Here is a 17,783-nt window from a genome sequence, read left to right on the forward strand (position 1 = left end):
CAAGTCACTAAATTCTGAGTCACCCTCGGAAGGAGCAATGGGGCACATGGAGTTAGCCTCCGAGACCCCTGTATAGGCATCCTCCTCATCCTGCGAGTCCTCAGCCCTTGAATCAGAGCCACGGGATGAGGAAGGAGAGGGAACTGTGCAGAGCCTCTTAGACGGACGGGGTCCGTGCCCTGATGATGAATCCTCTGTGAGCTCCAGTCCTAAAGGCCCCTTAGCAAGAGCATTAGAGGCACCCTGTGAAGGGGGCTGATGCATATTCATCAAAGTCCTGGACAGAAGTCCCATGGACTCAGCAAATGACTGGGAGATAGACCTAGAAAAGGACTCTACCCAGGCCGGGGGTTCAGCCACATGTGCAGGAGCAGCCTGAGAGACCACTGGGGCCGAGACCCCAGGCCGTGGCACCTCCAAGTTAGAGCAGACCTCACAATGTGGATAGGTGCTAGCTTCAGGCAGCGGAAGCTTACATGCAGCACATACAGCATAAAGCTTTGGAGCCTTGCTCCTTATGTGAGACATGCTGCCTGAGTGGGGAGAAACAGCTTCTATAAAGGGAATGAATCCCAGGGAGAATATAGCAGAGGTCCACAACCGGAGACCGGATGTGGCTTACCAGACCGCTGGAAGCGGTGTTGTGTGCCCTCCAGATCCCGAAGCCCGGACCCCCAATGCACAGCACCTCAGCAGGGATGCAGAGTGCAGGACGGGCCAGAACAGAGTGAAACCTGCCCAAGAAAATGGCCGCCGGAGCGAAGAGAGGGGGCGGAACCTTGGGCGTCCCTGTAGGAAGGGCGGAATCTGGAGGGCCATAGAGGCCTGCAGGGGGGGGGGGGGGGGGGGGGGGAGTCGCACACAAGCAGTGAGGAGGGTCCCTCCCCTGTGCAGGACGGCCACCGGGAGGGGCCATGCCTGTCCCTCAGCATGAGTGACATGCGAGGGCAGGTAAAAGAAACTAGGCCTCCGGCGAAGCCGGGGCCTAAATTTAAGCAGCGAGGCCGATGCGCAGGCACCATCGGCGCGGTTCTCGAGCGAAAAGCCAGAGGACCGGCCGGAAATGCTAAAAAACACAGTAAACACACTCTCCCTCCACAATAAATGACAGGGACCCCCAACATATGAACGTCTCAAGGTACTTAGCTGCTGAGATGCAGGGCCAGGTCCCTGGGGGTGAGTGCTCCGGTCCAGCAGGGTCCACAAGGGGCTGTGGCCGGAGACCGGTCTCCTGCCAGGCATGGAGACCATGCTGGCTCCCACTTCAATCCAGAGCCCAGGAGGGATGGTGAAGGAGCACGGCATGTAAGGCTCCAGCCTTGGAAATCAACCTTACAACACCACCGACACAGTGGGGTGAGAAGGGACATGCCGGGAGTCCAGACGTGGACCCGCATTTCTTCAATCTTCTTCCAAAAAAAGGAAAAAAATCATATGAGAACGCATGTGTGGATGTATGCCTCCTGAACACAAAGCGAAAAACTGGTTGTGACTGGTTCACCATGGGGTGTATAGGCTCAGAAGGAGGAGCTACACCTTTTAGGTGTAGTACTTTGTGTGTCCTCCGGAGGCAGAAGCTATACACCCAAGGTCTGGGTCTCCCAAAGGAACAATAAAGAAATAGGGAGTGAAATATTCCTTACTCCCTTGTTCTAGCTTCAAGGTTAGAGATGCAAACTGTATAATTGGGTGTCTTGCAATACACGAGTTCAGTTGATGACGCTCCTTCAAGGAGAACATATCTGTGTGTTCATTGTCTGATACATTGATATATCGGTACTGATATACAGCTAATACGGCACAGTGTCTGGATTCCCCGTATGAAGACTCCATTAGTAGTCTTTACCTAAATTCCTCCCTTGACAAGGCCAGCCACAAATTCTGAAAAACTATGCTGATTTCCCTTCCAGATCACAAATACATCGTCCAGAAATCTCACCCACAGTACTATGTTATCAGAGTCCAAGTTTCATCCAAAGATGACGGTTTCCTCCCACCAGCCCAGGAGCAGATTTGCATACGACGGGACACAGCAACTCCCCATCGCAGTGCCCCTGAGCTGATGGAAGTACTTACCGCCAAATGTGAATACATTCCTTGAGAGACAAAATTCCAATGCTTTCATTACAAATTCATTGTGTCTGTTTACATGGTTTCCTCTTGTATTAAGGCAATACCTTGTTGCCTGCAGACCTTTATTATTTGGAATCGAGGAATATAATGCTTCCACATCTATGCTACATAGTAACATTCCCTCCTCCAAGAAAACATCCATCTATTTCTGTCTGTGTGCTAAGGACTAAAGAGCAGAAATCCCTCTCTGTGTGCTGTCGAATATAAGAGACAGCATATCAGCTAGTCTCTTCCCACCAGCTCAGAGTCCATAGCAAATTAAGGATTGAGCTGGATTCACAACAACACTGCTAAGTACTGCTGTATTATTTCCTCCATGTTGCCGTTTCTGTCTGTTGGCTAAGAACTTAAGAAAATGAATCCCTCTCTGTGTGTTGTGCGGTGTACGAAAGCCATGATATCCAGCTAGACGCTTCCCACCAGCTCAGAGTGAATAGCAAATTAAGGCTTGAGATGCACGGCTTGGCAGTGTCTCCTGACCCCAACTTGGCAGCCTCATAGGCATAGTAAAGACTGCCCAGTTTGGGTCAGTAGACCTGTCATCAGACCCTGCATTGAGGTTTCAAACTGACCTAATAAAGCATGGAGGGGGGGGGGAGGGACTGGTAAAAATGCAAGATATAACTCATATAACGGACATAAGTAGTGTTACTCCTCATGATTACAAATGTAGAGATTTCTGAAAAGTTTAAAAATAAAACTAACTTTGCTATATTATAAACAATACACTTTCACTAAAAAGTCACTTATTTTTAATAGTAGGATAGAACGCTATACTCGGTACCTCGGCGGTCAGCTTTCGGTGCATCGGAAAGTTTAGAATAGTTTTCATCATCTTTTCCCTGTCTAACAAGGTGAGAATTTCCTCCATGCTTGGCTGCTGCCATAAGGATTTTCCCAAGCTCTTCCGGGTCTTATGATGCTCTACAGCAGCAGGGCCCCACAAGAGCAACCTACAGAAAGAAAAGAAGGGAATTTTGTTTACTTACCGTAAATTCCTTTTCTTCTAGCTCCTATTGGGAGACCCAGCCAATTGGGTGTATAGCTTCTGCCTCCGGAGGCCACACAAAGTATTACACTTTAAAAAGTGTAACCCCTCCCCTCTGCCTATACACCCTCCCGTGGATCACGGGCTCCTCAGTTTTGGTGCAAAAGCAGGAAGGAGAAAACTTATAAATAGGTCTAGGGTAAATTCAATCCGAAGGATGTTCGGAGAACTGAAGACCATGAACCAAAAGAACAATTCAACATGAACAACATGTGTACACAAAAGAACAACCAGCCCGAAGGGTACAGGGGCGGGTGCTGGGTCTCCCAATAGGAGCTAGAAGAAAAGGAATTTACGGTAAGTAAACAAAATTCCCTTCTTCTTTGTCGCTCCATTGGGAGACCCAGACAATTGGGACGTCCAAAAGCAGTCCCTGGGTGGGTAAAAGAATACCTCGATAAAAAGAGCCGACACGGCTCCCTCTTACAGGTGGGCAACCGCCGCCTGAAGGACTCGCCTACCTAGACTGGCGTCTGCCGAAGCATAGGTATGCACCTGATAGTGTTTCGTGAAAGTGTGCAGGCTAGACCAGGTAGCTGCCTGACACACCTGCTGAGCCGTAGCCCGGTGCCGCAATGCCCAGGACGCACCCACGGCTCTGGTAGAATGGGCTTTCAGCCCCGAAGGAAGCGAAAGCCCCGCAGAACGGTAAGCTTCAAGAATCGGTTCCTTGATCCACCGAGCCAAGGTTGACTTGGAAGCCTGCGATCCCTTACGCCGGCCAGCGACAAGGACAAAGAGCGCATCTGAACGGCGCAGGGGCGCCGTGCGAGACACGTAGAACCGGAGTGCTCTCACTAGATCTAATGAGTGCAAATCCTTTTCACATTGGTGAATTGGATTAGGGCAAAATGAAGGTAAGGAGATATCCTGATTGAGATGAAAAGGAGATACCACCTTAGGGAGAAATTCCGGAACAGGACGCAGAACCACCTTATCCTGGTGAAAAACCAGGAAGGGGGCTTTGCATGACAGCGCTGCAAGCTCCGACACTCTTCGGAGTGATGTAACTGCCACTAGAAATGCCACCTTTTGCGAAAGACGTGATAAAGAGACATCCCGCAGCGGCTCGAAAGGTGGTTTCTGAAGAGCCGTTAGCACCCTGTTAAGGTCCCAGGGTTCCAGCGGGCGCTTGTAAGGTGGGACTATGTGGCAAACTCCCTGCAGGAACGTGCGGACCTGCGGAAGCCTGGCCAGACGCTTTTGAAAAAAATACTGAGAGCGCCGATACTTGTCCCTTGAGAGAGCCGAGTGACAAACCCTTGTCCATTCCGGATTGAAGGAATGAAAGAAAAATGGGTAAGGCAAAAGGCCAGGGAGCAAAACCATTATCAGAGCACCAGGACAAGAAGATCCGCCAAGACCTGTAAAAGATCTTGGCGGACGTTGGTTTCCTGGCCTGTCTCATAGTGGCAATGACATCCTGAGATAACCCTGAAGACGCTAGGAGCCAGGACTCAATGGCCACACAGTCAGGTTGAGGGCCGCAGAATTCAGATGGAAAAACGGCCCTTGTGACAGCAAGTCTGGGCGGTCTGGAAGCGCCCACGGCTGACCCACCGTGAGATGCCACAGATCCGGGTACCACGACCGCCTCGGCCAATCTGGAGCGACGAGAATGGCGCGACGACAGTCGGACCTGATCTTGCGTAGCACTCTGGGCAGCATCGCCAGGGGAGGAAATACATAAGGCAGTCGAAACCGCGACCAATCCTGAACTAATGCGTCCGCCGCCAGAGCTCTGTGATCTTGAGACCGTGCCATGAATGCCGGGACTTTGTTGTTGTGCCGTGACGCCATGAGATCGACGTCCGGCGTTCCCCAGCGGCGACAGATCTCTCGAAACACGTCTGGGTGAAGAGACCATTCCCCCGCGTCCATGCCCTGACGACTGAGAAAATCTGCTTCCCAGTTTTCTACGCCCGGGATGTGAACTGCGGAGATCGTGGAGGCTGTGGCTTCCACCCACTGCAGAATCCGCCGGACTTCCTGGAAGGCATGACGACTGCGCGTGCCGCCCTGGTGGTTGATGTATGCGACGGCAGTGGCGTTGTCCGACTGTATACGGATCTGTCTGCCCTCCAGCCACCGCTGGAAGGCCAATAGGGCTAGATACACTGCCCTTATCTCCAAAACATTGATCTGAAGGGAAGACTATCGGAGTCCAGGTTCCGTGAGCCCTGTGGTGGAGGAAAACCGCTCCCCACCCTGACAGGCTCGCGTCCGTGGTGACCACAGCCCAGGTTGGGGGCAGGAAGGATTTTCCCTGCGATAGAGAATTGGGAAGAAGCCACCACTGAAGAGACGTCTTGGTTGCAAGGGAAAGAGAGACGTTCCTGTCGAGGGAAGTCGACCTCCTGTCCCATTTGCGGAGAATGTCCCATTGGAGTGGGCGCAGATGGAATTGCGCGAAGGGCACTGCCTCCATCGCTGCCACCATCTTCTCCAGGAAGTGCATGAGGCGCCTCAAGGGGTGTGACTGACCCCGAAGAAGAGATTGCACCCCTGCCTGCAGAGACAGCTGTTTGTCCAGCGGTAGCTTGACTACCGCTGATTGTGTATGAAACTCCATCCCGAGGTAAGTCAGTGACTGGGTCGGTGTCAACTTGGATTTTGGGAAGTTGATGATCCACCCGAACTGCTGGAGAGTCTCCAGAGCGATGGTAAGGCTGTGTTGACACGCCACCCGAGAAGGTGCCCTGACTAGGAGATCGTCTAAGTAGGGAATCACCGAGTGGCCCTGAGAGTGTAGGACCGCCACGACGGATGCCATGACTTTGGTGAAAACCCGTGGGGCTGTCGCCAGGCCGAAAGGCAATGCCATGAACTGAAGGTGTTCGTCCCCGATGGCGAAACGCAAGAAGCGTTGATGTTCGGTTGCGATCGGCACGTGGAGATAAGCATCCTTGATGTCGATCGATGCTAGGAAGTCTCGTGACATCGATGCGATGAACGAGCGGAGAGATTCCATCCGAAACCGTCTGGTGCTCACATGTCTGTTGAGTAGTTTGAGGTCCAGAACGGGACGGAATGATCCGTCCTTCTTTGGCACCACGAACAAGTTGGAGTAAAAGCCGCGACCAAGTTCCTGAAGGGGAACGGGAATCACAACTCCTTCTGCCTTCAGAGCGTCCACTGCCTGAAAAAGTGCGTCGGCCCGAGCGGGGGGCGGAGAGGTTCTGAAGAAACGAGTCGGAGGACGAGAGCTGAACTCTATCCTGTAACCGTGAGACAGAATGTCTCTCACCCATCGGTCTTGAACATGTGGCCACCAGGCGTCGCAAAAGCGGGAGAGCCTGCCACCGACCGAGGATGCGGTTCGGGGATGCCGAGAGTCATGAGGAGGCCGCCTTGGAGGCAGTGCCTCCTGCGGCTTTTTGGGGTCGTGACTTAGACCGCCACGCATAGGAGTTCCTCTGGCCTTTCTCCGGCCTGTTGGACGAAGAGGATTGGGACTTGGCGGAGGGACGAAAGGACCGAAACCTCGATTGTATTTTCCGTTGCTGAGGTCTCTTCGGTTTGGACTGGGGTAAGGAGGAGTCCTTTCCCTTGCATTCCTTAATAATCTCATCCAATCGTTCGCCAAACAATCGGTCGCCAGCAAACGGCGATCTGGTTAAGAACCTCTTGGAAGCCGAGTCGGCCTTCCATTCTCGCAGCCACATGGCCCTGCGGACTGCCACTGAATTAGCGGATGCCACCGCTGTACGGCTAGCAGAGTCTAGGACTGCGTTCATGGCGTAGGAAGAAAATGCCGTCGCCTGAGAAGTCAAAGACGCAACCTGCGGAGCAGAAGTTCGTGTGACCGCATTAATCTCAGCCAGACAAGCTGAGATAGCTTGGAGTGCCCACACGGCTGCAAAAGCCGGGGCAAAAGACGCGCCCGTGGCTTCATAGATGGATTTCACCAGGAGCTTTATCTGCCTGTCAGTGGCATCTTTTAGCGATGAGCCATCTGCAACCGATACCACAGATCTAGCCGCCAATCTAGAGACTGGAGGATCCACCTTGGGACATTGAGCCCAACCCTTAACAACGTCAGAGGGGAAGGGGTAACGTGTGTCAGTAAGGCGCTTAGTAAAGCGCTTGTCCGGAACCGCTCTGGGCTTCTGGACAGCATCTCTGAAGTTAGAGTGATCGAAAAACGCACTCCGTGTACGTTTGGGGAACCGAAACTGGTGTTTCTCCTGCTGAGAAGCCGACTCCTCTACAGGTGGAGGCGGGGGAGAGAGATCTAACACCTGGTTGATGGACGAGATAAGATCATTTACTAAGGCGTCCCCTTCAGGTGTATCAAGGTTAAGGGCGACGTCAGGGTCAGAGCCCTGAGCTGCGCCGTCCGCCTCGTCCTCCAGAGAGTCATCAAGGTGGGACCCCTAGCAGCGTGAAGAAGTCGGGGAAGATTCCCAGCGAGTCTGCTTAGCCGGTCTGGGACTGTGGTCCGTGCAGGAGTCCTCCACGTGAGGCCTAGGGTCCCCCCCGGGAGCGCGCCGCGACGCGGACCGAGAGGTACCTGGAGGCGACGAACCAACAGGGCCCGGGGCCTGTGTAAGGACCGGTCTGGACTGCAAGGCTTCTAGCAGCTTGGCAGACCATTTGTCCATAGACTGAGCCATGGATTGTGAAAGTGACTCAGAGAGTTTCTCAGCAAAAACTGCAAACTCTGTCCCTGCCGCCTGGACAGGTGGAGCAGGTGGGTCTACCTGAGCCGAGGGGCCCACTAGTGACCGAGGCTCCGGCTGAGCAAGCCAAACAGGGGTCGAGCATTGCTCACAGTGAGGGTAGGTGGAACCCGCAGGTAACATAGCCGCACAAGAGGTACAGGACGCAAAAAAACCCCTGTGCCTTAGCGCCCTTGCTCCTTGTGGACGACATGCTGTTGTTTCCTAGGAGAGTGATCACTGAGGGTATATGGGAAAGGGTATACAGCCCGGCCGAACAGAAATATATATATATACAAAATACGTATCTATTCCGGCACCCTAGGGGGACCAGCACCGGGTGACCGGTGTGGCTTACCGACCGCTAAAAAGCGGAGTGTGTGTCCTCCAGATTCCCTGCCTTAGGTCTCCCAGAGCTGCAGAGCTCTTCCCTGATAATCCTCCACCGGCAGAATGGCAGAAAAATGGCTGCCGGAGCTCTCAGGGGAGGAGTGGGCGGCGCTAGGAAAGTGCGGGAATCTGGGGTCCCCACAGTGATCAGTGAGGGGGGAGGAAACATACAGGATGCTCCGGCCCTCACATCCGACGTCAGGTCGGCCGTCCCGCCCTTACCCCTGACAGACAGGCCCGGGGGCGGGAGTTTTGCTACTAGGCCGCGATGAAGCTGGGGACTAAATTTAAGACCGCGGCCGACAAGCAGGCGCGGTCGGCGCGGAGGTCCGCCGGTCTTCACAAATCAGCAGCTGCTGCAGCGTCCGGGAAAAAGGCGCTCCATGCACAGTCCCCATGGGAACACAGAGTACCTTATAGATGCAGGGCCTGGTCCCTGAGGATGAAAAGACTCCTGTCCGGCAGATTCCCACAAGGGCTGCGGAGGGAGCCCGGTCCCAGTAAATGGATGACCGGTCAGGATCCCACTTCTCCCAGAGCCGCTAAGGGATGGTGAAGGAGACGGCATGAGGCTCCGGCCTTTGTACCCGCAATGGGTACCTCAACCTTAACAGCACCGCCGACGTAGTGGGGTGAGAAGGGAACATGCCGGGGGCCCCGTGGGGGCCCGCTTTTCTTCCAACCGATAACTAAAATGAGAATGCATGAGTGGATGTGTGCCTCCTTCCACACAAAGCATAAAACTGAGGAGCCCGTGATGCACGGGAGGGTGTATAGGCAGAGGGGAGGGGTTACACTTTTTAAAGTGTAATACTTTGTGTGGCCTCCGGAGGCAGAAGCTATACACCCAATTGTCTGGGTCTCCCAATGGAGCGACAAAGAAATTCCCTTCTTTGTCGCTCCATTGGGAGACCCAGACAATTGGGACGTCCAAGAGCAGTCCCTGAGTGGGTAAAAGAATACCTCGATAAAAAGAGCCGAAAAAACGGCCCCCTCTTACAGGTGGGCAACCGCCGCCTGAAGGACTCACCTACCTAGACTGGCGTCTGCCGAAGCATAGGTATGCACTTGATAGTGTTTCGTGAAAGTGTGCAGACTAGACCACGTAGCTGCCTGACACACCTGCTGAGCCGTAGCCCGCTGCCGCAATGCCCAGGACGCACCCACGGCTCTGGTAGAATGGGCTTTCAGCCCTGAAGGAAGCGGAAGCCCAGAAGAACGGTAGGCTTCGAGAATCGGTTCCTTGATCCACCGAGCCAAGGTTGACCTGGAAGCCTGAGAGCCCTTACGCTGGCCAGCGACAAGGACAAAGAGCGCATCTGAACGACGCAGGGGCGCCGTGCGAGACACGTAGAGCCGAAGTGCTCTCACAAGATCCAAAGAGTGCACATCCTTTTCACACTGGTGAATTGGATTAGGGCAAAATGAAGGCAAGGAGATATCCTGATTGAGATGAAACGGGGATACCACCTTAGGGAGAAATTCCGGGACCGGACGCAGAACCACCTTATCCTGGTGAAACACCAGGAAGGGGTCTTTGCATGACAGCGCTGCGAGCTCAGACACTCTCCGAAGTGATGTAACTGCCACTAGGAAGGCCACCTTCTGCGAAAGACGTGATAGAGAGACATCCCGCAGCGGCTCGAAAGGTGGTTTTTGAAGAGCCGTTAGAACCCTGTTAAGATCCCAGGGTTCCAGCGGACGCTTGTAAGGTGGGACTATGTGGCAAACTCCCTGCAGGAACGTGCGGACCTGCGGAAGCCTGGCTAGACGCTTCTGAAATAACACGGAGAGCGCCGATACTTGGCCCTTGAGAGAGCTGAGTGACAAACCCTTGTCCATTCCAGATTGAAGGAATGAAAGAAAAGTGGGTAAGGCAAACGGCCATGGAGGAAAACCGTTATTAGCGCACCAGGATAGGAAGATTTGCCAAGACCTGTAATAGATCTTGGCGGACATAGGCTTCCTGGCCTGTCTCATGGTGGCAATGACATCCTGAGAACCCTGAAGACGCTAGGAGCCAGGACTCAATGGCCACACAGTCAGGTTGAGGGCCACAGAATTCAGATGGAAAAACGGGCCTTGTGACAGCAAGTCTGGGCGGTCTGGAAGCGCCCACGGTTGACCCACCGTGAGATGCCACAGATCAGGATACCACGACCGTCTCGGCCAGTCTGGAGCGACGAGAATGGCGCGACGGCAGTCGGACCTGATCTTGCGTAGCACTCTGGGCAGCATCGCCAGAGGAGGAAACACATAAGGCAGTCGAAACTGCGACCAGTCCTGGACTAACGCGTCCGCCGCCAGAGCTCTGTGATCCTGAGACCGTGCCATGAATGCCGCAACCTTGTTGTTGTGCCGTGACGCCATGAGATCGACGTCCGGCGTTCCCCAGTGGCGACAGATCTCTCGAAACACGTCTGGGTGCAGAGACCATTCCCCCGCGTCCATGCCCTGACGACTGAGAAAATCTGCTTCCCAGTTTTCTACGCCCGGGATGTGAACTGCGGAGATGGTGGAGGCTGTGGCTTCCGCCCACTGCATAATCCGTCGGACTTCCTGGAAGGCTAGACGACTGCGAGTGCCGCCTTGGTGGTTGATGTAGGCGACGGCAGTGGCGTTGTCCGACTGGATACGGATCTGCCTGCCCTCCAGCCACCGATGAAAAGCCAATAGGGCTAGATACACTGCCCTTATCTCCAGTATATTGATCTGAAGGGATGACTATCGGAGTCCAGGTTCCCTGAGCCCTGTGGTGGAGAAAAACCGCTCCCCAACCTGACAGGCTCGCGTACGTGGTGACCACAGCCCAGGTTGGGGGTAGGAAGGATTTTCCCCGCGACAGAGAATTGGGAAGGAGCCACCACTGAAGTGACGTCTTGGTTGCAAGGGAAAGAGAGACGTTCTTGTTGAGGGAAGCCGCACTCTTGTCCCATTTGCGGAGAATGTCCCATTGGAGTGGCCGAAGATGGAATTGCGCGAACGGGACTGCCTCTATAGCTGCCATCATCTTCCCCAGGAAGTGCATGAGGCGCCTTAAGGGGTGTGACTGACTCCGAAGAAGGGATTGCACCCCTGCCTGCAGAGAAAGCTGTTTGTCGCTCGGAAGCTTGACTAACGCTTGCGGGGTATGAAACTCCATCCCAAGGTACGTCAGTGATTGGGTCGGTGTCAACTTGGATTTCGGGAAGTTGATGATCCACCCGAACCGCTGGAGAGTCGCCAGAGCGACGGATAGACTTTGTTGACACGCCACCCGAGACGGGGCCCTGACTAGGAGATCGTCCAAGTAGGGGATCACCGAGTGGCACTGAGAATGCAGGACCGCCACAACGGATGCCATGACTTTGGTGAAAACCCGTGGGGCTGTCGCCAAGCCGAAAGGCAATGCCACGAACTGAAGGTGTTCGTCACCGATGGCGAAACGCAGGAAACGTTGATGTTCGGGTGCGATCGGTACATGGAGATAAGCATCCTTGATGTCGATCGATGCTAGGAAGTCTCCTTGTGACATCGAGGCGATGACCGAGCGGAGAGATTCCATCCGAAACCGTCTGGTTCTCACAGGTCTGTTTAGTAGCTTGAGGTCCAGAACGGGACGGAATGACCCGTCCTTTTTTGGCACCACGAACAAGTTGGAGTAAAATCCGCGACCACGTTCCTGAAGGGGAACGGGGATCACAACTCCTTCCATCTTTAGAGCGTTCACTGCCTGATAAAGTGCGTCGCCCTGAGCGGGGGGCGGAGAGGTTCTGAAGAAACGAGCCGCAGGACGAGAGCTGAACTCTATCCTGTAACCATGAGACAGAATGTCTCTCACCCATCGGTCTTGAACATGTGGCCACCACCAGGCGTCGCCAAAGCGGGAGAGCCTGCCACCGACCGAGGATGCGGCTAGGGGAGGCCGAGAGTCATGAGGAGGCCGTCTTGGAGGCAGTGCCTCCTGCAGCCTTTTGCGGGCGTGACTTGGATCGCCACGCATAGGAGTTCCTCTGGCCTTTCTCCGGCCTGTTGGACGAAGAGGATTGGGACTTGGCGGAGGGACGAAAGGACCGAAACCTCGATTGGATTTTTCTCTGTTGAGGTCTCTTAGGTTTGGCCTGGGGTAAGGAGGAATCCTTTCCCTTGGATTCCTTAATAATCTCATCCAATCGTTCACCAAACAAACGGTGGCCAGAAAAAGGCAAACCAGTTAAGAACCTCTTGGAAGCAGAGTCTGCCTTCCATTCACGCAGCCACATGGCCCTGCGGACTGCCACGGAGTTAGCAGATGCTACCGCCGTACGGCTAGCGGAGTCCAGGACGGCGTTCATGGCGTAGGACGAAAAGGCTGACGCCTGAGAGGTCAAAGACGCAACTTGCGGAGCAGAATTCCGTGTGACAGCATTCATCTCAGTCAGACAAGCCGAGATTGCTTGGAGTGCCCACACGGCTGCAAAGGCCGGGGCGAAAGACGCGCCCGTGGCCTCATAGATGGACTTCACCAGGAGCTCTGTCTGTCAGTGGCATCCTTCAGGGATGAGCCATCTGCAACAGACACCACGGACCTAGCCGCCAATCTGGAGACTGGAGGATCCACCTTGGGACAGTGAGCCCAACCCTTAACGACTTCAGATGGGAAGGGGAAACGCGTGTCAGTGAGGCGTTTAGCAAAGTGTTTGTCCGGGACCGCTCTGGGCTTCTGGACAGCATCCCTGAAGTTAGAGTGATCAAAAAACGTATTGCACGTACGTTTGGGGAACCGAAACTGGTGTTTCTCCTGCTGAGACGCCGACTCCTCTACAGGAGGAGGCGGGGGAGAGAGATCCAACACCTGGTTGATGGACGAGATAAGATCATTTACTAAGGCGTCCCCCTCAGGTGTATCAAGGTTAAGGGCGACGTCAGGGTCAGAGCCCTGAGCTCCCACGTCCGCCTCGTCTTCCAGAGAGTCCTCAAGCTGGGATCCCGAGCAGCGAGAGGAAGTCGGGGAAGAGTCCCAGCGAGCCCGCTTAGCCGGTCTAGGACTGCGGTCCGGGCAGGAGTCCTCCGCCTGAGACCGAGGGGCCAACCTGGGAGCGCGCTTCGGCGCGGACCGAGAGGGGCCTGGAGGCGACGAGCTAACAGGGGCCGGGGCCTGTGAAAGGTCCGGTCTGGACTGCAAAGCCTCAAGTAGCTTAGATGACCATTTGTGCATAGACAGTGCAATGGAATGAGAAAGAGACTCAGAGTTTCTAAGCAAAAGAGGCGAACTCTGTCCCTGCAGCCTGGTCAGGGGGAGCAGGGGGGTCTACATGAGCCGAGGGGCCCACCAGTGTCCGAGGCTCCGGCTGAGCAAGCGAGGCAGGAGTCGAGCATTGCTCACAGTGAGGGTAGGTGGAACCCGCAGGTAACATAGCCCCACAAGAGGTACAGGCCGCGAAAAAAACCTGTGCCTTAGCAGCTTTGCTCCTTGTGGACGACATGCTGTTGTCTCCTAGGAGAGTGACCACTGAGGGTATATGGGAAGGGGTATACAGCCCGACCGAACAGATATATACATATTATATATATATATATATTTATATATATATATATATATATTTATATATATATATATATATATATATATATATATATATATATATATATATATATATATATATATTTATATTTATTATATATATATATATATTTATATTTATTATATATATATATATATTTATTATATATATATATATATTTATTATATATATATATTTATTATATATATATATATATTTATTATATATATATATATATTTATTATATATATATATTTATTATATATATATATATATATATATATATATATATATATATATATATATATATATATATATATATATATATATATATATATATATATATATATATATATATATATATATATATATATATATATATATATATATATATATATATATATATTCCGGCACCCTAGGGGGACCAGCACCGGGTGACCGGTGTGGCTTACCGACCGCTAACGAGCGGAGTGTGTCCTCCAGATTCCCTGCCTTGGATCCCCCGGAGCTGCAGAGCTGTTCACTGAGAAGCCTCCACCGGCAGAATGCCAGAAAATGGCTGCCGGAGCTCTCAGGGGAGGAGTGGGGCCGTGGGCGGCGCCAACAAAAGTGCGGGAATCTGGGGTCCCCACAGTGATCAGTGAGGGGGGAGGAAGACATGCAGGATGCTCCAGCACTCACATCCGACGTCATGTCGGCAGTCCCGCCCTTACCCCTGACAGGCAGGCCCGGGGGCGGGATTTTTGCGACTAGGCCGCGATGAAGCCGGGGACTAAATTTGAGGCCGCGCCCGACAAGCAGGCACGGTCGGCGCGGAAGTCCTCCGGCCTCCTCAATTCAGCAGCTGCCGCGGCTTCCGGGAATAAGGTGCGCTCCCTGCACAGTCCCCTATGGGGACACAGAGTACCTTTGAGTTGCAGGGCCCGGTCCCTGAGGTCGAAGAGGCTCCGGTCCGGCAGGTTCCTACAGGGGCTGCGGATGGAGCACGGTCCCAGCAACTGGATGACCGCTTAGGATCCCACTTCTCCCAGAGCCGCATAAGGGATGGTGAAGGAGACGGCATGTGGCTCCAGCCTGTGTACCCGCAATGGGTACTTCAACCTTAACAACACCGCCGACATAGTGGGGTGAGAAGGGAACATGCCGGGGGCCCCGTGGGGGCCCTCTTTTCTTCCAACCGACATAACTAAGTATGAGATGCATGAGTGGATGTGTGCCTCCTTCCACACAAAGCATAAAAACTGAGGAGCCCGTGATCCACGGGAGGGTGTATAGGCAGAGGGGAGGGGTTACACTTTTTAAAGTGTAATACTTTGTGTGGCCTCCGGAGGCAGAAGCTATACACCCAATTGGCTGGGTCTCCCAATGGAGCGACAAAGAAAAGGAGGATGAGGTCTAGTGCTGTCCATTCCAAGGCCAGAAATCAGTCATATTGATAGGAACACGTCACTCAATTCACACTGCCCAAAACCGCAAGGATCAGAGCTTGGCTGCATGATTGCCGCCAGGTATGTCTTAATCTGAAGCGCTGCAGCCCATTAGGGAAAATGGTTTGAAAATCTAGTTGGTGACTATAGGGCAAGACCTGGCTAGTCCGATGACTATAGGGCAAGATATGACTAGTCCGATGACTATAGGGCAAGACATGACTAGTCAGATGCCTATAGGGCAAGACATGACTAGTCAGACGACTATAGGGCAAGACATGACTAGTCAGACGACTATAGGGCAAGACATGACTAGTCAGACGACTATAGGGCAAGACATGACTAGTCCGATGACTATAGGGCAAGACATGACTAGTCCGATGACTATAGGGCAAGACATGACTAGTCCGATGACTATAGGGCAAGACATGACTAGTCCGATGACTATAGGGCAAGACATGACTAGTCCGATGACTATAGGGCAAGACATGACTAGTCCGATGACTATAGGGCAAGACATGACTAGTCCGATGACTATAGGGCAAGACATGACTAGTCCGATGACTATAGGGCAAGGCATGACTAGTCCGATGACTATAGGGCAAGGCATGACTAGTCCGATGACTATAGGGCAAGGCATGACTAGTCCGATGACTATAGGGCAAGGCATGACTAGTCCGATGACTATAGGGCAAGACATGACTAGTCCGATGACTATAGGGCAAGACATGACTAGTCCGATGACTATAGGGCAAGACATGACTAGTCCGATGACTATAGGGCAAGACATGACTAGTCCAATGACTATAGGGCAAGACATGACTAGTCCAATGACTATAGGGCAAGACATGACTAGTCCGATGACTATAGGACAAGATATGACTAGTCCGATGACTATAGGACAAGGTGTTACTAATCCGATGACTATAGGGCAAGATATGACTAGTCCGGTGACTATAGGGCAAGACGTAACCAATCCGATGACTATAGGGCAAGACCTGACTAGTCCGGTGACTATAGGGCAAGACGTGATTAGTCCGGTGACTATAGGGCAAGACGTCATTAATCTGATGACTATAGGGCAAGACGTGACCGGTCTGGTGGTGACTTTCCCTGCTGCGCTCCAGTTGATTGACAAATCGCTCCATAGTGTATACAAAGGGAGAAACCGGTCAATCAACTGGTGTAGAGCAGAGAGAAGCCTTCGGACTAGTCTCATCTTTCCTGGTCAATTTTTCAATCTATGGATGGCCCCATTCATCGTTGCCTTCTCTCCACTTTCCCGTAGTAATTTCCTCCTTTTTCGTGGCTTTTGTATTTGCGCCTTATTCTCCATACGTTTTGCTCTACTTTTCATGCTGACAGTGTTTTTATTTTTCCTTGACCTCTTTGCTTATCCAAAGGTTTTAAAAAGATTTATGAAATGCAACTTTTACGAAATGTCACCTTTTTGGGGGAGGGGCACATCCGACTCCAGCCCCCTTCCCGTCTAAGGGTATGTGCGCACGTTGCTTTTTACCTGCTTTTTACCTGCTTTTTTGCTGCTTTTTCTTCTGCGCTGTTTAATGCCAAAATGGATGTGTTCTTGTATTCAAGCAAAGTCTATGGGAATTTGGGTTTCTTGTTCACACTATGTTGTTCAAAATGCTGCCTTTTTGTGGCAGAACTTTGGTCAAAAACTCAGCTTTTCAAAGAAGCAACATGTCAATTGTTTTTGCCATTTGGGTTTTGCACTGCAAAGCTGAGTTTTTGACCAAAGTTCTGGCACAAAAAGGCAGCATTTTGAACAACATAGTGTGAACAAGAAACCCAAATTCCCATAGACTTTGCTTGAATAGAAGAACACATCCATTTTGGCATTAAACAGCGCAGAAGAAAAAGCAGCAAAAAAGCAGGTAAAAAGCAGGTAAAAAGCAACGTGCGCACATACCCTAATAAGGTTCCCAGAAAAGAATTCAATTTGGTGCATTTTTTAGGTAGCTTTTTAAACTTATTTCTTAAAACTTGAGACTTTTGGTGCTAGAAGGTATCATTAATTGTACGTAAAATTCGGAAAATGTGTGTACCATTTTGAAGAATTTGGCACAAAAAAAAAAAGTGTCTTCAAGAAATCGTAAATCATAAATCAGGGCCTACTTTTTCTCTAAGAATTGCAGCACTTCAGAGTAAGGCTCTGTGCGCACTGGGAAGTGGAATTTTCTTGAGAAAATTCCGCATGCTCTCAAAGATTACCGCACCCGCGGTAAAAAACCGCGGGAAACCGCACCCGAAAACCGCATGCGGTTTGCCGCGGTTTGCTGCGGTTTTACCGCGGTATTATTCGCGGTTTTGCCGCGTGCGGGTTGGGATGTGCTTTATTGCATTCAATGCAATAAAGCACATTGAAGAAAAAAAAAAAAAAAAAAAAAAAAGTCATTTAATTCTGAGAGTAGATAGACAGAAGAATAGATAGAGGGATAGATAGATAGACAGAGGGATAGATAGATAGAGAGATAGATGACAGATCGCTGCATTTCCCACGGTCGGCAGTGAGTTCACATTACCGGCCGTGGGAAATGACCGGTAATTACCTCTGCTGCTTTCATTCAGCCTGTCTGTGACA

General features: G+C 51.9%; 1 protein-coding gene across 3 annotated transcripts in view; it reads right to left on the bottom strand.

Moving 5' to 3' along the window:
• URB1 (URB1 ribosome biogenesis factor) overlaps window positions 1-17,783 on the bottom strand; it is a 311,203-nt gene that overhangs the window by 80,957 nt on the left and 212,463 nt on the right. For all 3 annotated transcript variants that reach the window (XM_075335040.1, XM_075335039.1, XM_075335038.1), the window contains one exon: window positions 2,918-3,086. In XM_075335040.1, the coding sequence (XP_075191155.1) occupies window positions 2,918-3,086 (169 nt within the window). The remainder of the gene's footprint in view (window positions 1-2,917; window positions 3,087-17,783) is intronic.

This window comes from Anomaloglossus baeobatrachus, chromosome 2, assembly GCF_048569485.1.
Source record: "Anomaloglossus baeobatrachus isolate aAnoBae1 chromosome 2, aAnoBae1.hap1, whole genome shotgun sequence".
Lineage (NCBI taxonomy): Eukaryota > Metazoa > Chordata > Amphibia > Anura > Aromobatidae > Anomaloglossus > Anomaloglossus baeobatrachus.